The 27,162-nt window shown below is 39.8% G+C and overlaps 1 protein-coding gene across 3 annotated transcripts in view; it reads right to left on the reverse strand.

Moving 5' to 3' along the window:
- UNC79 (unc-79 homolog, NALCN channel complex subunit) overlaps window positions 1-27,162 on the reverse strand; it is a 216,357-nt gene that overhangs the window by 76,433 nt on the left and 112,762 nt on the right. Inside the window, exons 22-31 of one of the 3 annotated variants that reach the window (XM_065871450.1) lie at window positions 26,853-27,010; window positions 21,563-21,744; window positions 19,614-19,815; window positions 18,639-18,818; window positions 17,114-17,179; window positions 8,997-9,283; window positions 6,223-6,405; window positions 5,479-5,641; window positions 2,865-3,014; window positions 1,065-2,282 (exon numbers count right to left, since the gene is read on the reverse strand). In XM_065871450.1, the coding sequence (XP_065727522.1) occupies window positions 1,065-2,282; window positions 2,865-3,014; window positions 5,479-5,641; window positions 6,223-6,405; window positions 8,997-9,283; window positions 17,114-17,179; window positions 18,639-18,818; window positions 19,614-19,815; window positions 21,563-21,744; window positions 26,853-27,010 (2,789 nt within the window). The remainder of the gene's footprint in view (window positions 1-1,064; window positions 2,283-2,864; window positions 3,015-5,478; window positions 5,642-6,222; window positions 6,406-8,996; window positions 9,284-17,113; window positions 17,180-18,638; window positions 18,819-19,613; window positions 19,816-21,562; window positions 21,745-26,852; window positions 27,011-27,162) is intronic. The other 2 variants (XM_065871451.1, XM_065871452.1) reach the window with 2 other exon arrangements.

The raw sequence follows: 27,162 nt of genomic DNA on the forward strand, positions 1-27,162 counted from the left end.
AGAACAATTGGAAAGCTCAGGAAATGCCCGGGGCAAATAAAAGGGCTGAGCCTGTTCTCTGAGGAGTTGCTTTTGTTATGGAGTGGGGGAGAAGTGCTGTGTGACCTGGGGCAGGGCATGTCCCCTCCTCCCAGTGTCAGTGTCCTCTTATAGGAAATGAGGGATTATACTAGAGGTCCCCAAGATTTTTGCCAGTGCTCAATGTTCTGTAGTCTACGGATCTACTAAAATAATCATCCCTGGCCAATCTCATTTTTTCTAGAGATTCACATCCTTTTTTGTTTTTTTTTTAAATATGGGCTGAGAAATGACGTAACATTCTGATCAGTATTATAACAGAGTGGAGAACTGTGCTTTAGGATGAGGTGGACTACCAGCTTGTCCCTTTTTCAAGTTAATCTTTCTTGGAAACAGTGCCTCCAAGGAAACACAAGAAACAGCATTTGAGGCAGGAAGTGCTCGTACTATAACAACTTCACCATCAACTGGTGACCATGGATTAGAGTCTAGGTTGTAACTGGGCTCTTTTTGGTTCCTGAGGGCACACAATGTCTGCCAGACTGCTGATACTTGCTTAGAATATGTAACCAGTAGAGACCCTAAATGACTATACAGTCAATTCTTAATCATTCCAAGCACTCTGCTTTATTTTAGCCCTTCATGATATTTTAGCTGTATCATAATTCACTAAAGTATAGCAGGAAAAAAAAAGAAAGCAATAAGAGTTCAATTAATGACTTTTGCTGTTTGAGGAAAACGAAAATGATACTTGGAATGTCTTGATATGAATTAATCATTGCCTCTTGTTGTCAAGGATGATCAAGAACTGAGTGCAGAGTTTAGAAACAACCAATACAGAAACATTTATGGAGCCAACAGAACCACATCTGAATCCAACACACTCCAGGAAGCAGGAAGGGTTCAGAGTGATAATGAAGCAATTATAATGTCATTCCTTGACATTTTAAAATTTAGAGTTTGATGCGTATCAGTACCAAGACCCTAACAAGTAAAATGCAGAAACTTGAACGTAAGGCTGGGAGAAAGAAGATAGACGCGCTCACCTGGATCTTTCTGATCTCCCAATTTGTCTAGAATGTTGAAGGAAATGTCAAGGTACTCTCTCTGGATGGCACTGACCGCAATCTTCCTCTGTTTCCTCTGCCTGGGGACAATCTGAATCTTAAATTCAGATTCCTCAGCTCCCTCCTCTTCTGCCTTCCTTTCAGGGTTCTGTTCTGCGTCTGATTCAGCTCTGGCGTCTGGCTTCTCACTTTCCGTTGGATTCTCCGAATCTTCAGGGACTTTGAGGAGGACGGTTTTTGCCCCTGAACTTGGCATCAGCCCACCGGGCTTCCCTTCCTCAGTGCTGGGCTCAGGGTTATCGTCCAGTGACATCTCAGGGAGAGCAAGCGTCTTCTGAAGGAGGTCTCGTCTTTGCTTAAGCGTGAGCGGGCTGCCACAGGAACACCCTTGCAGCTCCTCAGGCTTTGATAATTCTTCGGAGTCCGTGGGGTCTTCCAGAGCTATGAGAGGGGAGTCCCTGGCATCCGCCGACTGGTTATTTCCTGAGTCCTTAGAAGAAAAGTCTTTGGAACAGTCTTCCACGCTTACCTGCACGAGGGGCGTCGTACTGAGGCTGAGGACAGAGGGGCGGTTGCGGATGGAGGGAGAGGAAGCAGCATCCTTACCAGAGGTACCATCGTCCCCTTGGTCCATGGTCTCCTCTTCATCACTCTCTACTATTCGGAGAGGGGGAAGAGGTTCAAACACAAGGGAGTCGCTGTCCGATGTTGAGAGCGTAGAGTGCTTTTCAGGCCCAGATGTTGAATCTGAGGACAAGTCTATCAGATCTAAATCCTCTTTGGGAGCAGGCTTTATTGGGGAATCCACTTTCACCTCAAATGTCTCCATGCAGTTTAACCTAACTTCTGGTATTACAGGCCTCCGAGCTTCTTGAAAACCTTCCAGAGCCGGGTTCTCGGGGATTTCGGCATTGTCAGACCTCGTAGCAGAGTTCTGTCTAGACCGTCCATGGTCATGCTGTCTTTGCATGAAATATGCAGCTTGGGCTGGAGGCTTGTCTATGTCACACCGGTCTATGCAGGACTTCCTACGGTGCTCATCTAGCGTAAACAAGAGGGAGTCTGCATTCCCTATATCAAGAGATTTTTGTTTTAATGAGCGCAGCTTTTTTTTCTGAATGCTTTCTTCTCTCACACAGTGTAGAATGTTGTCTTGTAATGCACCCGTTTCTCTATATTCAGCCAGTTCTATTTCACCTGATTAAAACAGAAAAAGCTAGTACTATTTTACTTGGAGATTTCACCTTTCTCTTCCCCTCAAACTTGGGCATACAATTGGCATCAACCGTAATCATAATCCCAGCTCTACCAGAAGGTAAAAGTGACCTCCTGGCCAAATTTTCATAAGGTTCATTCTAATTTCAAAACCCAGAAAACTTTGGAATGAGAGAACCCCAAAAGGCAGTTTAAGATCTTATATCTGAAATCGGGCTTCGGGATAATTCCTCAGCTCTGTTCATTTGTGCACAGGAGAGGGGATCGCTTTTGGCTGAGGTGGATCTAGGAAACTTTATTCAAATTGTGTGGAAGAGAAGCAAACATTTTGCAACAAATCAAATCAAGCAATGGCCCTCTAAGACGATCATGACATTAATGATGTATCTGTCAATTCACGTATATATATAAGTGCATATATATATATACTGGTTGTGCATACATATATATCAAATCAACGGTATTAAAAATGTGTAGTAACATAATAAAATTGAGATTTCACCCCCAAAAAATGGTAGAGTACAACATTTCTGCATAAAACTACTAAGAGGAAAAAATTCATACTTCTCTGAACATTCATCTCAACCGGCTGATATTTCACCATTTTGCTGCCGCCTATCCTTTTCAATCTTGCAAAAAAAGTTTGAGACTCTTTATTGCAGGGTCCAGTAGGTGTATCATGAATATCAGATTCATCAAAAACACTATCTTCTTCTAATTGGGGAGAGAAAGTCAAAATTACACTTAAGAGGTTATTCTCTCTTAGGCTGTATCTACACAAGCATTTCATTGAAAGCATTATGGAACACAGCCTGGGGTGGTCCTAAACCAGCCCAAGTCTAGCCTGGCTTGGCATTTCATTCAGGTGTCAAATTATTCATGCGTTGAACAGAGCAACTGTTACAAGTTTGCCCCTCATACTTCGTGTCACAGTGGGCAGCATTTTCAAGACAGGCATCTCGATATTCCAATAGGACCTTCATGGGAAAACTTTTCCAATGTACTTAAAACCAGATAACCAATACACGTCAGGAATCTGGGACACTCCTGCTTAAATGTGCCTGCTTTGGGTGAATTTTCAGGCTGATTTGGCAAAAGAAAATTAAACGAAATGAGTGGATCTTGCCCCTTCCAAAAATATATGCCTTCCTGGGATTTGAGAACTGGCATAGACACAGCCTAACAGTACATGCACCTTAAACTTTGTGAATGCAAAATACTGTACTCTACATTTGGCAATGAAACACACAACACACAGAAAAAGCTTAGAAAAGCCACCGGTCATCTCAAAAGCTCCACAAATGATTATGGACTGATAAACAAAGGAGAAAGAAAACAGAAAATAACATTTCCCCATATTAAAGTAAGAGTTTGCCACAGGTAGCTATTATGAATCCCAGAAAGAATCTTTGACTCTTATGGTCCTGAGGCCTCATAAACAAACTGGTCACTTAGAGTCCTATCAAGCTTGTTTCTATGTTCTCTTCTATCCACATTTGGCTACTTTTAAATCAAAGAGAAACCCAGAAACACAGTAATGAGGAAAAGCTTGCTATTTTGCAACCCACGAAGTCCACTTAATAAATTTTCTTCTTGCATCCTTTAGAAAAGCCAAAGCCATGTACAAAGCAGCAAGAGAAAAGGCTACAAAAATGCATTTAATACCACAGTAAATGGAATTAACCTACTCTTCAAGTTGAACATCACTGAAACCATAGTATTTGGCCTATATTTATATCTACCTATCTGACAAAATGAGCCTCAGGTGTGATTATGATTATTTAAGACTTCTTGAGTATAAGGGGAGTACCAGCATAGGGTTAAGTTTTAAGGATCGATCCTGTCTTAAAACACAAGATTCTGTAAGTTAATGAAATTTGAAGCAGTAGATGTTAGACAAAGTAATCATAATAATCTTTTTGGTCAAATAAAAAAATAAGCGTTAATGATCAAAATGGATACAAAACTCCCGTGAACTTCCGTGATGATGAGGAAGCCTATCAACACGATGATCTGTTTAATTTATTTCCTTTTTAAAAATACTCTCCTTTGAAAAATACAGTTTTTCGAAAAAATCATTGTGTAACTTCCCTTACATAACTTGGAAATAATTCTCAAAATGTACTGAATGAGAGAGATGGAAAGACTTCAAGATGGCTCCTCCCATCCAGAAAGGTTCATCTGGGATTGGCCCAAATACTGAGCCCACATTGACGACATCTATAGTTCAACTGAATCTGTCTAATTTCCCAGAAACTAGGACCTAAGATATTCTTCAGGAAGGATCTGAATGGTACCAGAACTTAATGAACTTAGTTCTGACAGCTCTATCTCTGGCCAACCTAGGCTCTTGGACCTTTTGTCAATAAATGAACAGTGGAACACTGGCTCCAATCCCTCCTATCCAGACATTTCCAGAGCAGTCCCACCAAAAAGGAATCTATTAACACCACAAAGGGCCACGGGGCACTTGGCTTTCTCCCAGGACTGGATCGATGATGTCACCTTTTACGAGTCTAGTCACCCTGCGACATGCACTAAAGACACACCTTGGCTCTTCAGCTCTCACCTGAAAACATCCAGGCTGGAAGTTTATCTAAAGTTTCATTCTACTGCCTCCTTTGCCGAAGAGCTATCAATATAAAGAGTGTCGATACTGGAAATAATTTAAACCTATGCAGCAAAAATGTTTCATTTCAGTTGCCTTAAATTAATTCTTATTGAATAAGGAGGCTAGGAAAAAGCACTTCAGCAAATTTAGGCTCCATTCAAATCTACGAGCACAAGGTCAGGAGCAAACTAGAGATGGACAAGATTATGGCTCCACTGAGTGCCAACCAAGATTTACTTCACAGTCCAAAGCAAGATGTTTCCAACATGTAGGAAAAGGTTTACAAAGCCTCCTGAACTAACCAGCAGACAATTTTTTTTTACAAAACACGATTTCTTATGAAGGGGGCTTTAGAAGCGTATCAATTATTTCTCTTGAGTGTTCATTTTACATAATGAAAGCAGCAACATTCATGGGAAAGTTGGAAAATTAATGAAGCAGTAGGTCATTTTTGACTCCAGAATGATATCTGGGGGGGGGCTCCTCTATCATCTAAGAGAAACACTGTCCAGAAATGTATTACGTAGGCAAGCTAAGTTTGAGAGAGAATTGAGATATGTCAAGTACCTTTTTCTTTTTCGCTGTATCTGCTTATGTTACTGTTGTCACTGTACAAAGGTCCTGCCGCGGCGTGGGGCTTGCAGCTGTGATATTGTGCATTGAGTGTATTGACTGTTATGTGAATCAGATGCAGCAGGACCTTGCTGATATCACAGTCTCGGTATGGATACTGCTCAATGAAATGGAGGGAGAAGAATATAAACGGTTATTCTGAAGGGTAAATTTTTCCACTTGATCTTGCTAGATATTTTTCTCAGTCTCTTCTGGGTATAATAAAAAGAAAAACATAGAAAAGCAGAAACATAAATTTCCCTTTATCATGGCCTTATTTTGACAAGGGACTGTATCCCCTTCCTCTTGCACCAAATCATGGATGGCAACGCATGCCATTTTGTAGTTATAATTCCTTTCAAGAAAATTACCTGGCATAAACATTTGGTGTATGAATACAACTTTAAATAGTTTTCTTGTTTTCTGACATAATAATTAATATATAGATAAGATATGAGGTTCCGAGCATAAAGAGAGATTATTGATCAATAGGCATCAGATTTTGCTTCAAGCATTTTGGAGTATACACCGGCACGGTCTACATTTCTATTTTCATTCCAACGGCTCTTTACTTCTCGACACTAATTGTGTATCATGCGTCTTCCTCTGAAGGTCAAATTACTATCCCACAGAGATCTCTTAAATGTTCTCTCTAAGAGAATCATTCCACCCAAAAAATGAGTGACTACAGCAACTCACCTTGTAAAGGATGACAAGCAAGGCCTTCAACCACATCTGCCGGATGTGAGGTTTTAGGGACCAGAGAGAACAACGAGGTGGCTGTTGGAAATAATGCCGTAGTTGAGGACAAGAGCAGTATTTGAGCACCTGAACCACCAAGGGGAGAAGGTGTTTTCCCAAATTAATGTTATAGTCCATAACCTGAAATAGGAAAAAACGTAATAACTGAAGGAAAACTATAAAGAGCATTTATAAGCCAAAAGGAAAACTTTGAACCATCAAAACACGGGAGAAATATTTTACAGGTATCTCACAAAATAGTAACAGTAACGGCCAGTACATATAGAGGGGGAAAAATCCTAGCTCACAAGAAATTTAATAACTTGTAACTTAAATAGTTTTGATCTACTTAACTATTTAATTTATCTACTTAATTATCTGTTGAAAATAAATTTTATCTTTTAAAATGTCCCATTAAACTATTAACTAGAATTAAACTAGAATCAATGAAAACACATAGTATTGGTAATTATGTAGGGAAATGGGCATTCTCAGACACCACTAGCAAGAGTATTTCTCAACGTTTCAGGAGAGCAATTTAGAAACATGTATTCAGAAGTAGGAAAAAGCACATAGCCTCTAATACAGCAATTAAATATATCCTAAGGAAATAATCTGACAGGCATTCCCAGGTGTATGCATAAAGATATCCAGCATTATAGCCACCGCAAATTGAAAACAACCTCCATATTCAACAATATGGAATTAAATAAAAGACTGTTTATATGACAACAGAATACTGTGTAGCCATTAAATGGAACATGGTACAAATTTATTTACGTGATATGAACTTCATAATAAATTTTAGGTTTAAAAGATACAAATATGTATATATATACATATTCATACACACATCAGGCACATATATATATCAGTATGTATAAGTGATCCCATTATTATAAAAAAATATGTGCACATATACATATACACACATATGTGTGTATGCATGTATATGTGAATGTATGTAAATCTGGAGCCAGTGACATACACCAAAATGTTAGTAAGTTATATTTGTCATGGGTTTCCTGGAGATTTGCATTTTAATTTTTTTCTTATATATCTAAAATAAATATGCATAATGTGAATATAGAAAGAGAGAAGTGAGGGAGGAAGGGAGGTAAAGTTTGGTATCTGAAATGATGTATTCTCTCTCCATCATAGACAGCTGAGTCTTAGTGAAGATCCATCTAGTTATCAACACCAGCAAGAGACATACATATTGCTCCCCCTTTGCTTCTCTGTGTTCATTATATTAACGATCTATTTGAGCTAAATAATAACAGCTACCATCACTGAGTCCCTACCATGAGATAGGCACTGATTAAGGCGTTTGCAATATGTTGTCTCTAATCTTTCCCCCCAAAATCTATTACCAGTGAGCAAAGCAGCCAGGATGCTTAACAGTTAATAACAGTGGCAGAGCTGAAATTCACATCCATTTCTCTCTAGCCCCAAGTTCTACACCCTTTGCAGATTGGGACAGCCATTTCGGACAGTGAGATTCGTAACATTGGTCAAAGTAGGCATATATATACCCAATGATCTGTTACGTCTGCTCCTGGACCCATATCCCAAAGGAATTCTTACACTGGTGAATAAGGTGCACGTACAGAATGTTCACTGATGATCTGTATGGGGTGGTGAGGAGTTGGGAGCAATGTAAGTGTCCATCACTGGGGGAGTGGATAGTTAAATCATGGAAAATGTATACCATGATGTATAATACAGCAGTTAGAAGTAGCAGAGAAACATGAAAAAAGCCAATGATGATAAGGTGACATGAAGTAAGTTGGATGATTAACTCAACTCTCCACTTGAAGCCAAGAAAGGAAAACGGTTTAAAAGAAAAAAACCTACAAACAAAACTTCCACACTTCTTTATTGTTTAATGGGTAGAGTTTCAGTTTAGGACGATGAAAAAGTTCTAGAGATGGAGGGTGGTGATGGTTACCTAACAGCGTGAATATACTTACTGCCGCTGAGCTGTACTCTTAAAAATGATTAAAATGACAACGGAACGTCACTCAGCCATAAAAAGAAACGGAACTGAGTTATCTGTACTGAGGTGGGTGGACCTAGAGTCTGTCACACAGAGCGAAGTCAGTCGGAAAGAGAAAGACAAATACCGTATGCTAACACATATATATGGAATCGAAAAAAAAAAAAAAGGTTATGAAGAACCTAGGGGCAGGATGGGAATAAAGAGCAGACCTACTAGAGAATGGACTTGAGGACACGGGGAGGGGGAAGGGTAAGCTGTGAGAAAGTGAGAGTGGCATGGACATATATACACTACCAAATGTAAAACAGATAGCTAGTGGGAAGCAGCCGCATAGCACAGGGAGATCAGCTCGGTGCTTTGTGATCACCTCGAGGGAGGGTGGGTGGGAGGGAGGGAGATGCAAGAGGGAGGGGATAGGAGGATGTATGTATACGTATCGCTGATTCACTTTGTTATAAAGCAGAAACTAACACACCACTGTAAAGCAATTATATTCCAATAAAGATGTTAAAAAAAAAAAGATTAAAATGCTAAGTTTTCTGTATGTTTTACCCCCCCCAAAATCCCCAACTCCCTTTATGATATCAGGCTGTTGATGTCCTCCACGTACCCCTGCCTAATAAAGCAACTTGTGCAAAACTTTACACTTAACCAATGTCAGCTAAATGGAATTTAATGACTTGTTTGTACTAAAAGCCTAACGGCATGACTCCTGAAAGCTTACACTTACTTGGGCAATTCCTGCAATAAACGCATTAAAGCAAGTGGACAGGCGCATTTTTTGAGGTGCAATCATGAAGCAACCTTCCTGCTGGTCGTAGCCAAGTAAGACATACAGGTGCCGCTTGACCGTGTTGAAGGCCTTGGCGCTGCTGATGTCTGACTCGGCGCTGCTCTCATCCTTGGCCATGAACTTCATGAGCACTGTAATTAGCTGGTGCACTGTCTGGTGGTCGATCCCAGCATCTTCAGGGAGCAGGTCCTTGATGGTGTTGTCATTCTCAGGGGATTGTTGGCCTGTCGGTACAAGAAAGGCCATCAGTGGGTGGTTCCCCCACAGGTAAGTTTACACTAAAATCTCACTGGTCAATGAAGCACCATAGCACCCTATTTCATTCTTTATATCGATAAAGCCTCTAAATATTTAAAGGTCTGCTCTAGACAAACTTAAAGGCACAATATGGCCTACTGAGCAAAGCACTGGTCCCAGGGTGGAAATTACAACGACCAAGTGATTTGGGAAGAATAAGGGAATGCAAAAAAAAAGGAGACACTATAAAGCAAAGTTATCTTCAAACAGCAAGACAAATACCTACACAAACTTTGCACTTAGCAAATTTTTGAATATCTTGGCAAAGTTTTATCCTCACTAATAAAGAGAAGTTTCCCTTCCAGCTTTGTAAACTAAGCGTGTAAGAATAACCACAAAAATCATTTTCCTAAAATCTACTGAGCGACTAAAACATCCATTGAGTTATTTTGTCTAAATTATAATCTCAATTCAGTTATGTTCAAATATCAGCTGATACAAAAAGAAAAGTTTTCTTCTCCAAATTCTAAGATATTAGCAGTGTGTACTCTTTGAATGACACAGTCAAAATTAGAAATAGCAAATTATAAGCCCTGCTGTATGTAATGAGAAACATATAAGGGGTGGGAGGGCACAGACAGAAAGAAAGAAGCATGAACTTTTAAAAACAGAGAAAAACACCACACGAAGGTGAGCTGAAAGTTCATATGGAAAGAAAAAATACCGTAGCCCTTGACTTACTCTTAACCTAACAAATAATTATATCTGAGTAGGTCCCCGACATTGACTTTCTCTGTTATTTCTCAAAGTCAGAAATTATACCCTGTCTCCCCTTGTTTTCTGCCTTTTCTGATCTGGTTTAGTTTAGGACTTTGAGGGAAGGAAGAGTGAGATTTGCTCTTCCATATTTATGTTTATGTTTTGGGCTTTATTCAAAATACCCTATATACATTCTTGTCCTTCCTTTGACAAGCCACATGAGAATTTCTAAATTGGAAACAAAGTTTTTGCCTGGTGGGTTAGACCCACACACCAGCATTCTCATCTCTCATCCTGAGAGGAAACATTCTAAATGATGACAAGCTTTGGTTACAAATCACTACAAACCAAACTTTGATTCTATCCATTTGAATTATGGCATGCAGGATACAACCAAGAGCTAGGTAGTAATTTATATCCTTTAACGCCTCAACTAATTTGGCAAAAATCTCAATCTTCTAGGACCAGCCAAGAGAAGCAAGATAGAAGAAATGTTTCCTGGGGACCACAGAAATTAGCTGTCTCAAGCCTAAACACTTTCTCTGAAGTAGTGGCATGAAGGTAATGTCAAATTCTGAATTTACTAGTTTAGAACTGCACATAAGGTTACATGCTTGGTTGTCTAGTTTTCCCAAGATGATCAGAAGAATGTTGACCTTTTCAAAAGTGATACACTGAGATGGGATAGTTGACAATGAGTGAAGAGGCAGCAGAATCAACTAAGTCTAAGAACCTCTAGTAGAGGGGAAACCACCTAACAAACTTCAGTGTGACCCTCGGACATTAACAACATTTTTCGGTCTCATAGAGTCTGTTCATGAAGGAATAAATGTATGCAATGTACTTTAGAGAAGTTTTAACCAAAAATTGTTCAAATAAAACCTAAGGATTTGTTTATTACACCGTTTCACATGCAGAGAGTGGTCAATAAGTTGTTACCATTATCATCATTTATGAGGCATGCATGACCCATCAGGAAAAATATCAATTCATGTGGAACACCCTATTTCACGAAAGGTCATAAATGTAAAGCATTACTGTATATTATAATTAAATTAAATGTCTGAAATAGAAGATCAGACCAAATCCTTATTTTAAAAGTTTAAAGAACTATCTTTTCAGCATTGAAAAATATTTAGTCTTGATTTTTTTTTTTTTTTTTTCCATCGGAGTATTACTTTACAACTAGCAGGACGGTATTGCTCTGGGCAAGCTCGGGCCAAGAATGTGACAAGTGTGAGAATCTAGGTTACCTGCAGCGTTCAGTGTTATTGTAGCAGCAAGCAATGGCTGTTAGGATGATATAGCTTCATTCCTCAATTCGTTTTAGCTCTGGGGGGGCAAGGTTTAGGACAGCATGTATCGCTCAGCCCTGCTCAGCCACTTCCAAGTCTAGACTGGCTTGACTCCAAAGTTAAAAATGGAACTGAGGAGGAATTGAGAGGAGATGCAACTTTGTTTTTTAGCCCTGAGAGTCTAGGGGACTCAAACAGAAGAAAGGGAGATCCAGACAAGGCCCAGCTAGGACACCGGCTCCCTATTTCCTCCTATCTAGTTCAAGTCTAGAAAATAAACTATCAGGCTTCAAGTTTAGATATTTCAAATCTCTTCGCCCCATTGCAAGTAGACATTCATTTTAAAAGTGTGTAACCTTAGTTTTTCCCATCAAATCATATTTTCCTAATGACTAAGTATCATTTCAAAGGGCCCATCCTCATTTTGGATTCATCTTCATCGATCTGCAGTACTTAGCTTTAAGTTTGCTGCTCTTTGCTTTCCCTGAATAGCCAGTAATGAGTGATCTTTCACAAACCATTAAATGTACTGAAAAAAGAACTAGTTAATGGAACTTTTTGCATAAAGTGAAAGAAATCTCTTTTCATTCCAATAATTTACCCCTCCAAGTGTGGGCTTTGCAAGTCTACGCTTTGTATATTCTCTTTCTTTAAAAATAGCGTAAGCATGTGACTGACACCACTCTTCATCAGGAAAAGTTACCTCAATCAAACCCCTAAGAAAAATGAGCTTAGGAAAGCTGACATTTTCTTTATGGATAAAGACAATATTACTATTTTAGTTATCTATAAAAGATATAAAATTTCCAGTTTAAAACTAAATGCCTGTAATATTTTCTCTAAATGTGACAATTAAAACACTTCCTTTTGAATTCTAGTCTGTGAAATTCCTATATCTGTTTTAACTATGGAGATTTAACAGGTTAAGGGATTTGATTTTATCATTTTTGTAAAGAAAAATGTAAAAACCTTTATTACCATGGGGGCAGAGCTACTCCTACCCTCACTTTAACATGGACCGGGTCCATCATGACCTGTCCACAGAGTGGCACAACTGATTGAAACGCCACGGTATAACAGTTTTATTTATTCAGAAGATGTGAAACCAGGCAGGACCAGGATCTGCTTTTCCAGACTTATCTCCTATTGCTCCACCCTAAATGCTCCACAGTCTTACACACGGGGCTACTCCTGGATCTCAGAACGGAGCCAGCCTCTTCCCACCTTGGTGTCTTTGCTTGTGATGCTCTCTTCACCTTGCACGGTGGTCCTCCACCCGCACCCCCAACTTTATCCTATGGATCTGGTCCCCAGAAGCCATTCTTATTAACATGCCCACCCTCCTCTCAGCAACTGGGGTCCCTAAATCTATACATCTCCAAAAACAAGAAAGGAGGGAAGACGGGTGGGAAAGAGCGCAGGAAAATTTCCTTTAGCATTTCCCAACTCTCATGTGGCAAATAACTACTATGCGAGGCAGAACTTTTTTTTTTATCCATTTGCTGTATTTCCCCTGTAAGAACAAAGACTCCTTGAAGGCAAGTGCTATGTCTTATCCAATTTTACATCCCTCACAGAATACGGGACAGTGTTTGATATATAGTAGATGCTCATAATTCGTATATGTTTAAAGTGCATTGAATTCAAATAAATATTTCATATCTTTTCTACATGGGCAAAAACCTGATGATGTCCCCAAACAGCAAGGAAGTGGGTAGGGAAATAGGGAACATTCCTCTTTGTAAGTCGACTCACTGACCCCTCTATCAAGCCGACAAGTGACAATTAGGTAGTGGAAGGAAGTTTCTATGAGTTTACTCTGCATTTGGTCCAGAGAAACCAATGATCAAGCACTATAAATGAGTCCGCATTATGTTGGTAGTTCTAACTACACTGCCTCACTGGTTTCCGTGGCTCATTAAAACAACTTAAGGCTTCGTTCACAGCAGTTCTGTTCTGTATGCACAGAGCTACGGAGGGCCGTAAAGCTGGGGCCGGTTACTAGCTGCATAGCTTCATGTGCTCCCCATCCCTGCCTTTGCGTCTCCTATCCCACATCCTATCACCATGCATTTACCTCCTATCCACCTGTCTAGGCCTGGCTGAGTCACCTGTCCACAAAACCTTCCTTGTTCCCTCCAGCTCTCCTCCCATTGCATTTGACGTGAACGATACTGTAGTACTATCACTTTCACACGAGATGAGAGTTCACCTATGTTCATACTTTATCTCCCTTACTTGACTATAAGCAAGTTGAGAGTACAAGAATTTCTGATGTATCTTTACATTCTTCATATTTTCTAGTACAGCAGGTGCCCAATAAGTGTTTGGTCAATAGAAACTGTCATTTTCCGAAACTATCATTTCAATCAAGGTCATTCCTATAAGAACAATTGAATTCTTTGATTTATTGGCTCTTAATGATCAATAGGCATTTTGCAAGTTAGTGAAGACATGAAATGTAAACCACCTCTAGAAAGAGAGAGCCCAAAGAGAAGTAATTTGGAATTCTAGGCTGGACATTGAGGGAGGCGGGAAATACAAGAGAGTTTTACCAGTGCTACCCAGTACTGGGTACCTTCTCTTGTTGACACAAATTCAGACCAAGAGATCTCAAGATTTCTCTGCAGGCTGGAGTAGAATTGAAAGTATATATGTCCCTTTAGGGATTAGGATAGCTCTAGACCAATCTATAAGTCCTGGTCGGGAAAGGTCCTTTGGTCTGAACACTCATGGGCTTAAGTCACATTGGAGCTTGAGTGCCCAAGTCAGCTCCCTGATAAGACTGGTGTCCTCACGTACCCCAAGGCAGGGACACCCTAAGACCAATTTATTGAGAAGAAGCTGTAGTGGAAAGAAAGCAAATAAAGTCTCCCGGACTCAAGTATCAGTCTCTATCTAACTAACTAGTTATATGTGATCACGAGCAAATTATATAAGCAGAGTTACCTAGTCCCCCAGGACCTCAGTTTTCCTGTCTGTATGTAAAGTGGAAAAAAAAATAATACTTTATGTATATGCACAGTTGTTGTGAAATTGAAATTAGATGATTTGCATTAAAAACACTCTTTATAAAAAGGTACTATACATATATAAAGTGCTATTGTCGTCATTAACATTATATACCTACTCTTGTTTAATTATTCATCCCAGGGGATGAGGAAGAAGATATAACTAAGTTTCCCATGATCACATGGGGTTGATACCAATTTTCCAGTACGGTCCAATGGTAACCTACCATAACTGCTGCATTGTAGTCAATTAATATTCAGCAGGTGTTCTGAATCACCAAAAGCAAAGAATTCCTGGTTCTCACAGCATCAGTGAAAAAACAGCTTATATCTAATTATAATTATACCAAATTCAGACTAGCACATAAAATTGTATATTTCATCAATTGGGATTAAATGAAGGTGCTGAGCTCCTGCTAGCATTACCACACATGCCTTGCAAGAGAGATCAAGACATCTGGGCTTGAGACCCAGATCTGTCACCAACAAGCTTGTGAAACTTGTTCCTTTCTGGGAACCTCAGTTTCCTCTTCTGGAAAATGAGAATGGTAACATATCTCTAATGTTTCAGCTATGACAGTCTATGAATTTTACTTATATGCACAAAGGTCTCTGATTTGACTCATAAAAGTCACAGAGGGGGCTTCCCTGGTGGGGCAGTGGTTGAGAGTCCGCCTGCCGATGCAGGGGACACAGGTTCGTGCCCCGGTCCGGTAAGATCCCACATGCCATGGAGCGGCTGGGCCCGTGAGCCATGGCCGCTGAGCCTGCGTGTCCAGAGCCTGTGCTTCGCAACGGCAGAGGCCACAACAGTGAGAGGCCCGCGTACCGCAAAAAAAAAAAAAAAAAAAAAAAGTCACAGAGGAATGCAACTCTTCAGTAGCCTTGCAGAGTTTACCCTCTATACAAGTGCATTTCTGCTGCAAAATTTGCTGTGGGCAATATGTAAATGCTAAGATCAGAGAGCCATAAACTGTAAATCCAGTGTCCAAAAGTTCAGCCTAAACAGCAACTAAAATTAAGTCTTGCTGCATAATTAAAGGACACCTGCTTTATTTCAGGCCTGATCAATAAGAGGTGTTGCACAGAGGAGCTCATTACTTGTACCAAACAAAAGCATGTTCGTTAAATAGCAAGGTCTTCGGTTTCCATTTAATTACTATCTTAAACCACTCTGTACAATCTTGTGATTATCCTGGCGTGTCTTTGCTTCCAAGTTAAAACACTCAGTGTTCAGTAAATAATAATGCAAAAATGAAAAACTAGTTTGAAATTGCCTTATAAGCTGAGCCACCTGTTTCCAAATCTAAGCAAGTTTTGCTTATTGTGGTGTCATGTAATTATCTTTCCAGAAGCATTAGCTTTATATTTAATTTAAACAATACTGTTATCTGCCCCTTTTCCATCTGATCACTTTTGATGGGACAGTTAGACACCTAAAGGCTTTTCTTCAAGAAACATACGTACATGTTTTTCCAAAGAGATGTGAGAGGACTCCTACGGTTAGATTGTTTAAATGGATAATAATAATTAAAGACTAGCTTTTCAACTAAGCCTTAAGACAAAAAGAAAAGACAGGGTAAGATAAAGGTAACTTATGAAATTGCATAAGACCAATCTCAAAAAGACCTAACTGAAGGGAAAATGGATATTTTCACATTTTAAATGAAGTTCAGGATCAGAAATTCTTATTTTTATTCTTTTTTTTTTTTTAAATCCCAGCACAATTGAGGCCCGAGTGATGCTCAAAACAAGGTAGAGGGACTCTGCCAAGTGTGTGCTCCCCTTTTCTCATCAATTTTAAAAGCAAAAATGCACTTAGGCCAACATCTGCCATCTGCATTCATAGTATTTAGGGCTCTCCCTCTTCCCCTCGTCTCCCACGCCTAACTGCTTCTCTTTCTACCATTGTTTTTACAACACGTTCTTGAAAGTCTCCTTACTTGAAATACTCTCCTTCTGAGAGGATTGGTACCATTCTGAAAAGTTTATTTTAAAACTACTCTTAGATGAAAAGCCAAACGTTGTATAGCATGATACATAGGTGGTAGTTACCAGGTTTGTTTTGGACAAATAAGCAGGTATTCAGAACCTCCACAATTTTCCCAGCAAGTATGGCATCATGTGTGTAGATAACATTCAATCTGTAACAGGCTCGCCAGCGTCCCTTCAACCCTTAAGATACTTCATGATAAGTTAATCTATCAAGAACGTCAAAGGACAGTTACACTCTACCAAGCAGAATATGACCCCATGGTCCTCTAAACAATGGAAATCCTCCTTTCTCGAGAGACAGAAATGCATGTAAGAGTTGCAAAGAATCGGAAATGGCTAAGGGGATGAGTGAATGATGGTGGTTCAAATGTATAACCTTTTAAAATGTAAATGAAATGTTTTTCCTAGAGCAGATATATATGAACATAATATTTCTATGTGTAAAAACACATACAAATATAAGTACTAGTTATAGTTCAAGTCATACTGGCTCTCGGGGGAGAAGTGCATACTCAGGTAACATGAGGCTTCTTACTGGACCATAAGTTAACAGGATCAAAAGTCATCTGCCAATTTTAAGATGGAAAGAATTGCCATGTCAGGGGCTCAAACACTTGAGCACCTCGAAGGGGTAAAACCCTTCGAGCTTTCAAATCCTAAATACATCACTCTGGTCCAGTTAGAGACACCGCATTCTTTACCTTGTCCACCTGTGATAGACACTTGCACACGGCCCTTCAACGTCAGGAGTACCCACCTGGCATCTGTTCGGGTGTCCCACCGAGAGCTGGAGCAGACTGCTCATGCCTGGTCAACCTCACAGCTTAAAAATCAACAACAACTCTATTTAAATAAGCATTAAAAACAACTTGAGCCTAGAAAACATACTCAGTGCTAACTGCACTGGATAGCAGGAGCAAGTTTCGTTTTCGTATTTGTAATTAACATCACATACAAGATGTTTACGTCACAGAAGTTCTGTGGCTTTCTTTGAATCTAAAGAACATCCTTCAATGTTACTTCAATTCTTATTCTTCCCAATTGTTATGTGAATCAATTAACAAGAAATAACAATAAATAAACTTTATATCCCAAACTGATTAGTTAGGTTATAAAAGAGCTGGGAAATTCATATCGAAATTGTAATTTATTGAATCTAGGTACTGGTTTCTAGAATCTGATGCAGTTTCACTGGGCCTAGCAATGCTAAAGATTATTCTTAAATGGCCATCTGTTATTATCTTTGCTCCCTGAAAAGCTGGGTCATTGATTGCTTAAAGGGCTTTCATTGACTCTTCCAAAGTTCAAAATATCACATTTCCGTAGCTTGTCATAAAATAGAGAGAAATGCAATAAACAAAATAAAATCATATTTATGATTAAAAATGGTTATGTTACATAAAGCTGACTTCTAAGAAATGTCAATGAAACAGCAAACATTTCAGCTTCTGACAGCATAAAAAAATGTTTTATAGTGTTATTTTATTAACTTCATGACATTATTTAAAAATTAAATCATTTAATAAATGTTACAAGTTAGTGTTATATTTAATGTACTTCTTCGCTAATATGGTGATTTAGTTATGAATTTTTAATTATTTGTCATTCATGAGCCATTGCCAATCATTACAGTTCATCTAGTCATTTGGTATTTTTTGTTTTCTTTAAAAGTGCAATATAAAAAAAAGACCTTTAGAAAACAAGTATATATGGTCTTTTTTTAGTTGGCAATGATGTTTGTTTTTATTTATAAATTATCTGGTGAAGTTGGGCAGAAACTCAACTTCTTATCAGCCTGTTTTTTCTTTTTTGAAAACACCATTATTATTGGTTCTCTAGGAGCTTCTTGGCTGGCTTTGTCATGCATGAAAAGAAAATGCATTCCCCAAAGTTCTACTCTACCCTGTTAGTTGCCATGGGTCTTGACAAAGTCTCATCCAGGAAGGTCTTAGGTTATAATGGTGGTGGTGGAAACTTTCATATTCTAGGACTTAGGAGCAAACGCTTCTCCTGCGTCTCATGCCATGCATCAGTGGATTTACTGCCTTCTACATTTCAAAACAATCTACTGCTGGATCAGGGATTTGTTTCACCAGCAACTGGGAAAAGCCACCCAGGGCATTGACACACCTGAGGGGACCCTCTAGGGAATGTGAAGGCCAATGCAGCTGAAGGAGCTCAGTTTGCTAAATACACTACTGTCTGTGAACATTCAACAAGACATGTCAGCCTCAGAAAGACATCAAACAGATTTAAGGGAAGGATGGAAGAAGATACTCAACAGATTTTGGAGGTTAGGGTCTCAGGGAGGGAGAGCGCCCTCTTGGACTCCGCGGGCCCTTTCACGCTGTCTCTGAGGGAACGCACACTCTTCTGGCGGTTCCTTGCAAAACGAGCCCTCTTGATCTTCCACAATGCTGCATCACTGAGATTAGCGACATTGGTCCTCACAGCAGTGATAGCTTTGCAAAAGGAATTAGAGGTGATCATTTTCCTTAACTCGCTATGTTATACAAGTAGTTTGAAACAATCCATCTGTGTATATTTTCAATATTAAAAGTCATCTTCCATGGATACATTTCTCATTCATCTATCTCCCTCTATGATAAGCCTTATATTAAAAAATCATGGCTATTACCTATTTTGACTAGCGTCTATCATTTTTCTGTTTAGACCATAAGATTAAAGTATCTAATTTTGTTATCACTGGATAAATAGTTGAGTGACCAAAGTCTTTCCTCCATCTATTTAGAGCTCCAGGTAACTGATTACTAAGCACGGAAGAATAAATTTACAAAGTGCAAATATATCTCACAAAATTGCTCACGGACATGACAAACATGATGGTTGAATAATATTTAAGGAACACAGAGTCACAAATAGTTCTCACTGGTCCTCAAATAAATGAGGGTTTTTTTTCATTTTTTTTTTTGGCCACGCGACGTGGCATGTGGGATCTTAGTTCCCCGACTGGGGATTGAACCCATGCCCCCTGCATTGGAAGCGTGGAGTCTTAACCACTGGACCGCCAGGGAAGTGCCTAAATGAGAAAAATTTTGATGTTGGAATGCCAGAAAATAGTTAACCTGCAGATTACCACAGTAGATATTCAATAAACATTTGATGAACTGAGTACATGAAGTCAAGGTATCCTCCATAATGGGAAATTAAACTACATGCAGAGTATCTTCTGTTTATCCAGCAAGCACCAGAATAGGAACTGTGACTGTTTAAAGCAAGTTCTTTGTTTTGCTTACTTGTAGGAAAAGGAAATTCTTTGTTACAATCCAAATGTAGCTGAGCTTCCAAAGAAAGCGTTTCAAATCTGTTGACAAAGAACTCCCAACTCAAAGCAGGAATATCTTGCTTAAGAAAATGCAAGAGTAAAAGCTTGCTCAATATTGTGGGTCGATCTTTAACCACAGTATCAAACTGGAAGTCAAGACAAAGACACAGACCCTGGGGAAAAGGTAAAAAAAAAAAAAAAAAGGAAAGTCAGATGTAAATACACCAAGCCAAGTCAGTGAAACAAGGCAGCCTCCTCAATCCATGCTTACAATGAAGAATGATTCAACTGAGCTCTTCTTTGATTGCATTTTTGGTAGGGGAAAAAAAAAAAAAACGCAGAGGAGGCGCTTCTCCTAATTGTTGAATATCTCTTGAATTTTGACTCCGAAATCTGAGCTAAATGTATATTATTGATTTTTCTGATGCATCGAATAATAACCACTTAATCCAAGTACCCTCAGACCAGTGTTTCTTTCTTTAATGTCTGTTACTTTCTATTAAGAGAAGCATACTTCCAAAACTACATTTTAGAATACACAAGAATATGGTCTTTAAATTCCCTTTCAATGCTAAATTCCATGATTCTAAAAGAAAGGGAAGTCATCTTGTCTTCTTGGAATGTGAGTGGAACATAGAATCTTAAGAAATCCACGTTGGAATGGACTGAGCATCTATTTCTCTAGGATGTGAGTCTACCATTTCCCTTTTTTTAACTGAATGAAATTTTAAAACTAATTCACCCAATTATGCTATTAATTCATTCAACTCTCATCTAATGAGTGCCTCCTATGTTCCAAGCCCTGAGCAGGGGTTAGACATACAACTACCTTGTCTTATTAAGACCAACACAGAAGGACTATCCAGAAGACAACTGGGAATTTTTGCATGGGGAGGTATGGGTCCACAAGCAGCAGAGCTCTACAGCATAGTTTGCCCTTTCTTCTTAGTCTTTTTTACAAGAGAAGCTCTTACACTGGTTTGGGAGACCTTGTGTGCGCGCACACACACACACACACACACACACACACACACACACACAATTAAGAACATGGACATTATTATGAGTCAGACCTGAGTTTGTGCTACCACTTACTAGCCGTGTGACTCTGAAAAAGTTGCTTAAACTTTCTAACCCTCAACTTCTCTATCTGTAAAATGGGAACACACACAATATTATTGTGAGGATTAAATGAAGTAATGCATGATGGGACACTTCTAATACACTGCCCCGGAAACACAATACCTGTTTGACAAATGTTAGTTCTTGCCATTATTATTACTTTTAATAATAACAATATAACCATAAATCAGGTGCCAATGTGGAAAAACAGTAGATCAGGACTTTAGAGGTTCTAGTCTTGGTTCTCCCATGAATTCACTCTGTGTTCTTTGAAAAGTCACATTATCTCTCTGAGACTTGGATTTTTCAAGTATAAAATAAAGGTGCCAAATAAGATAAATGAACAACTCTCTCTAGGTCTCATATTTCATGTCTCTTTGATTTTACTTTGTGGTATTTCATTTCAGTAGTATATTTGCCATCTCTTGTTTTGCTTTGGTTTATATTATAATTCATCTGATTTCTCTTTGCATCTAGACTGAGTGACAAGGGCTTCTGCCCCAGGAGCCAGCTGAATGGTATAAAATAACCAACCTAGTTTAAAAATCTGCCACACACACAAAATTATACAATAATTACATCTGTCAGAAGCGATGGCAGCATAGGGACAAAGACTGGAAAGAAAGAATCAACAAATAAAAACAAGAGATCTGTTAATACAGTGTGGTTCTGGGATGCTTTTCTCAATGTAAAAATTTCCACTGTTACCATCATCATCAGTATTCTGTGTGTTTATGTGACAAATAACTCAATGAATTAGGAGAGTAGAGCAGATAATGCACATCTGAGGGACGTCACCTGCAAGGCTGGCCTCTTTATGGTGTCAAGCAGGAGACCAGCCCTCGTAGCCACAGCTGGGTTGACGTCCTCCACAGCCGTCAGAAAGCAGCAGAAGGCGTGTGCCAGGGAGTACTTCAGCAGGTGGTTTTTGGTCACTGAATGAATATCCAGAAATCTACAAATTACAGCCACTTTTTCCACTGCAATGTCAAAGGCAGAGAACAAAAAAAATTGACATTTATTTAGATGGTCTGAGAAATGAGCCCACAGAGAAAAAGCTAACTCTGGGCCCCCTTACACTGATGTTAAATACCAAAAGGAAATCCTAATGCCACCTTTTCTTTTTTTAATTTATTTATTTACTTATTTTTATTTTTGACTGTGTTGGGTCTTCGTTTCCGTGCGAGGGCTTTCTCTAGTTGTGGCAAGCGGGGGCCACTCTTCATCGCGGTGCATGGGCCTCTCACTGTCGCGGCCTCTCTTGTTGCGGAGCACAGGCTCCGGACGCGCAGGCTCAGCGGCCATGGCTCACGGGCCCAGCCGCTCCGCGGCATGTGGGATCTTCCTGGACCGGGGCACGAACCCGTGTCCCCTGCATCGGCAGGTGGACTCTCAACCACTGCGCCACCAGGGAAGCCCCAAAATATATATATATATATATTTTTTTTTATGCGTTACGCGGGCCTCTCACTGTTGTGGCCTCTCCCGTTGCGGAGGACAGGCTCCGGACGCGCAGGCTCAGCGGCCATGGCTCACGGGCCCAGCCGCTCCGCGGCATGTGGGATCTTCCCAGACCGGGGCTCAAACCCATGTCCCCTGCACTGGCAGGCAGATTCTCAACCACTGCGCCACCAGGGAAGCCCTAACGCCACCTTCTTTAGTGTTCCATTTCATCTGTGAAGCAGAGACCGTTTCTACCCAGTGTAGTATTTTTATGTCAGGCGGCCTTGATTTAGTTCTGGGTTTTCTTTTCTTTTTAATGGTCTTTACCTTTGTTTAACTTTCAGCCACATTTCAAACTTTTCAAAATGCCTCCATGCTCATATCTTTGTCCCTTCTATAGAGGTTCTGCAGACCACACAGGGATGTGAGACGTGCCCACCAGGGCTGGCTCTAAGCCCTTAATATGTCATGAAGTGATATGACAACCAGTCTTCCTGGGGCTATAGAAGTCACATATTTCTTCCATGAAACAGATGTACCATTATTCTGCAAATCTATATTAAATTATTCCAGCCACTCTTTTTTTTTTTTTTTTTTTAATTTTTTATTATTTATTTATTTTTGGCTGTATTGGGTCTTCGCTGCTGTGTGGGCCCTCCCTAGCTGCAGAGAGCAGGGGCCACTCCTCGTCGTGGTACGCAGGCCTCCCATTGCGGTGGCCTCTCGTTGCAGAGCACAGGCTCCAGGCGTGTGGGCTTCGGTAGTTGTGGCTCGCGGGCTCTAGAGCACAGGCTCAGCAGCCATGGCGCACGGGCCCAGCCGCTCCCCGGCATGTGGGATCCCCCCGGACCAGGGATCGAACCCGCGTCCCCTGCATTGGCAGGCGGACCCCCAACCGCTGCGCCACCAGGGAAGTCCCCCAGCCACTCTTTAAACATAGCTTTATAAAAAGTTATAATAAATAGTGAAGCAATACAGTTCCATGCAAAGACATTTCAGGACTTTACTTAAGCTGTTCCAGCAGCCTAGATAGAATATTCTTTCTATTCTTTTCTGCTTATTGACATTCTACCATCCTTAAAGAGTCTGCTGCTGAAATTCTACTATTCTGTAAAGTCACTCTGACTTCCTAGAGTGGCCTTTCCATCCCACGAACTCCTGCAAAAATACTATTCATTTACCTATGGCATTTGTGTGTTCATATATAGCTATATGACATATCTTCTGTTGTCTGAATTATATCTATACCATTATCTTCTGTTGTCTTGAATTATATTTATACTGTTATAGTTTCTTAACCTCTTACATGTTTATATTTGATCTCATCAATTAAATTAGGAGCTTCTTGAGGGCAAGAATCTGCTCTTACACTCTTTGTATTGCTCCCGTGATACCTAGTACATACAGTATTTATTCAATAAATTCACTGATTCACTTATTTTTAATTAACTATAATGGAAAAGAATATGAAAAATATGTATAGGGCTCCCCTGGTGGTGCAGTGGTTGACAGTCCACCTGCCGATGCAGGGGACACGGGTTCGTGCCCCGGTCCGGGAAGATCCCACGTGCCGCAGAGCGGCTGGGCCCGTGAGCCACGGCCGCTAAGCCTGCGCGTCCGGAGCCTGTGCTCTGCAATGGGAGAGGCCACAACAGGGAGAGGCCTGCGTACTGCAAAAAAAAAAAAAAACTTCCCTCTTAGAACTGCTTTTGCTGCATCCCATAGATTTTGGGTTGTCGTGTTTTCATTGTCATTTGTTTCCAGGTATTTTTTGATTTCCTCTTTGATTTCTTCAGTGATCTCTTGGTTATTAAGTAGTGTATTGTTTAGCCTCCATGTGTTTGTACTTTTTACAGATTTTTTTTCCGTAATTGATATCTAGTCTCATAGCATTGTGGTCAAAAAAGATACTTGATATGATTTCAGTTTTCTTAAATTTACCAAGGCTTGATTTGTGACCCAAGATATGATCTATCCTGGAGAATGTTCCATGAGTACTTGAGAAGAAAGTGTATTCTATTGTTTTTGGATGGAATGTCCTATGAATATCAATTAAGTCCACCTTGTTTAATGTATCATTTAAAGCTTGTGTTTCCTTATTTAGCTTCATCTTGGATGATCTGTCCACTGGTGAAAATGGGGTGTTAAAGTCCCCTACTATGATTGTGTTACTGTCAATTTCCCCTTTTATGGCTGTTAGCATTTGCCTTATGTATTGAGACGCTCCTATGTTGGGTGCATAAATATTTACAATTGTTGTATCTTCTTCTTGGATTGATCCCTTGATCATTACGTAGTGCCTTTCTTTGTCTCTTATAATTGTCTTTATTTTAAAGTCTATTTTGCCTGATATGAGAATTGCTACTCCAGCTTTCTTTTGATTTGCATTTGCATGGAATATCTTTTTCCATCCCCTCACTTTCAGTCTGTATGTGTCCCTAGGTCTGAACTGGGTCTCTTGTAGACAGCATATATATGGGTATTGTTTTTGTATCCATTCAGCAAGCCTGTGTCCTTAGGCTGGAGCATTTAATCCACTCACATTTAAGGTAATCATCGATATGTATGTTCCTATGACCACTTTCTTAATCGTTCTGGGTTTGTTATTGTAGGTCTTTTCCTTCTCTTGTGTTTCGTGCCCAGAGAAGTTCCTTTAGCATTTGTTGTAAAGCTGGTTTGGTGGTGCTGTATTCTCTTAGCTTTTGCTTGTCTGTAAAGCTTTTAAGTTCTCCGTCGAATCTGAATGAGATCCTTGCTGGGTAGAGTAATCTTGGTTGTAGGTTTTTCCCTTTCATCAGTTTAAATATGTCCTGCCAGTCCCTTCTGGCTTGCAGAGTTTCTGCTAAAAGATCAGCTGTTAACATTATGGGGATTCCTTATACGTTATTTGTTGCTTTTCCCTTGCTGCTTTTAATATTTTTTCTTTGTATTTAATTTTTGATAGTTTGATTAATATGTGTCTTGGCGTGTTTCTCCTTGGATTTATCCTGTATGGGACTCTCTGCGCTTCCTGGACTTGATTAACTATTCCTTTCCCATATTAGGGAAGTTTTCAACTATAATCTCTTCAAATATTTTCTCCATCCCTTTCTTTTTCTCTTCTTCTTCTGGGACCCCTATATTATTCGAATGTTGGTGTGTTTAATGTTGTCCCAGAGGTCTCTAAGACTGTCCTCAATTCTTTTCATTCTTTTTCCTTTATTCTGCTCTGTAGTAGTTATTTCCACTATTTTATCTTCCAGGTCACTTATCCGTTCTTCTGCCTCAGTTATTCTGCAATTGATTCCTTCTAGAGAGTTTTTAATGTCATTTATTGTGTTGTTCATCATTGTTTGGGAGGTGGCATTTAAACGGAACCTTGAATAGAAGAGGGTTTCAGATGGAGAGCACAGAATGGCCAACACATGGATGAAGGGAAGCAGGAAGCAATGGAGAAATAGCAATGGTATATGTAGAAAGAAGAGTGGGAAATGAGGCTGCAAACACTTGCAGTTAGACCATGGAAAACTTTGAACGCCAGTTTAAGGAGTCTGAACTTTATTCTCTGGGCACCGAAAACGCATTAAAATTTTTTGAGTAGAAAAGCAACATAATCGGAGCTGTGATTCAGAAGATTAATTTGGCAATAATCTAATCCTTAAATTGTAATGAAAGAGCATAGTTAAATATTTACCTGCCTTATTTGTATTCAAATGCCTATAAAATGTGGCCAAAACTATGTAGACTTGTGCTAGAAGGTTTTACTCTAAGTTCATACAACATTATGTGCTATCACATAAATAAACCAGCCCCTGGGATTCATGGGGCATTAAAAGCAGGAACTCTTTGAAGTGGTCAGCTATTAGGGAACTGAACTCAAAGTAGAGTAGTTAACTCACCTGACGGAAGTTCCATTTCTCTGCTAAATTTCTGAGACACTAAAATATATGAAACCATTCTGATAAGGCACAGGTTGGTATGCCAACCCTGCTTGCTGCCCCCTGAGAACGGGAGTACCAGCAGATTAGGGTGACAGTGAGACCAGCAGATGCAAGACTAAGAGAACACATCCCAATTCCTTCCTTACCATGTTCCTCTGGGAACTTGCCATTCTAAGCACTAGGAGTTATACCCATCACTGCACCAGATTTGGTCACTGATGCTCCAACGGCAAGAGTACAACAGCAGAGCTTCTCAAACTTCACTGAATTACCTGGAGAACGTGTTAGAAAATATAGATTTCTGGCCTCACCTCCTGAGATTCTGATTCAGTAGGTCTAGGATGAGGCCCCAAAATCTGCATTTTTAACAAACATTCCCAGGTACTCAAATGCAAGTAACCTATTAGGTGACTACATAATTTATTATTCAAGCCAGGACCCATTTGAGAGTAAACAAGGGTGCAGTTAATAAATACACCTGGACAACAGGCATAAACTAGGCCTATCCCAGACAAAACTAGACATGGTCAACCTACCTAAGGACCACTCTGAAAAATTCTATTATCAAGGGCTCAACTAAGTAGAGCCATCAAAGAACGCTAGCGAGCAGGACAATGCCTTCTAAAAAGAAGGGAGGGGAAGGGAGGGCCAAAAAGAGATGTCATGACTGGACATCTGGTTTACCTTGTGACCCAGAGAGAATTTTTAAGCTAATACAGAGGTACCTGCTTCAAACCTCATCTTCCAGTCTTTGCTGTTGAAATTGCCATTAATGATTGTCCAAAAGATGTCAGCACCATGAGGAAGTGACAAAGCGTGAAGAAGGAGAGGAACTGCCAATGAAGATAGCTGGGAGAATTCAGATTTGACGACTCTCCACAGGCTGGGGAATCAAGAAGAAGCAAAGTGGTTACAGTTATGACAATCTTTCTAGGAAAAGAATCTTATTATCTTAGTTTGTGGGAAGTATAGTTAACAGAGGGCTGGTAGGGATGCTTTTGGTGAAGTTCCATTCATTCACAAGAGTATAACCCT

Source organism: Phocoena phocoena, chromosome 2, assembly GCF_963924675.1.
Source record: "Phocoena phocoena chromosome 2, mPhoPho1.1, whole genome shotgun sequence".
NCBI lineage: Eukaryota > Metazoa > Chordata > Mammalia > Artiodactyla > Phocoenidae > Phocoena > Phocoena phocoena.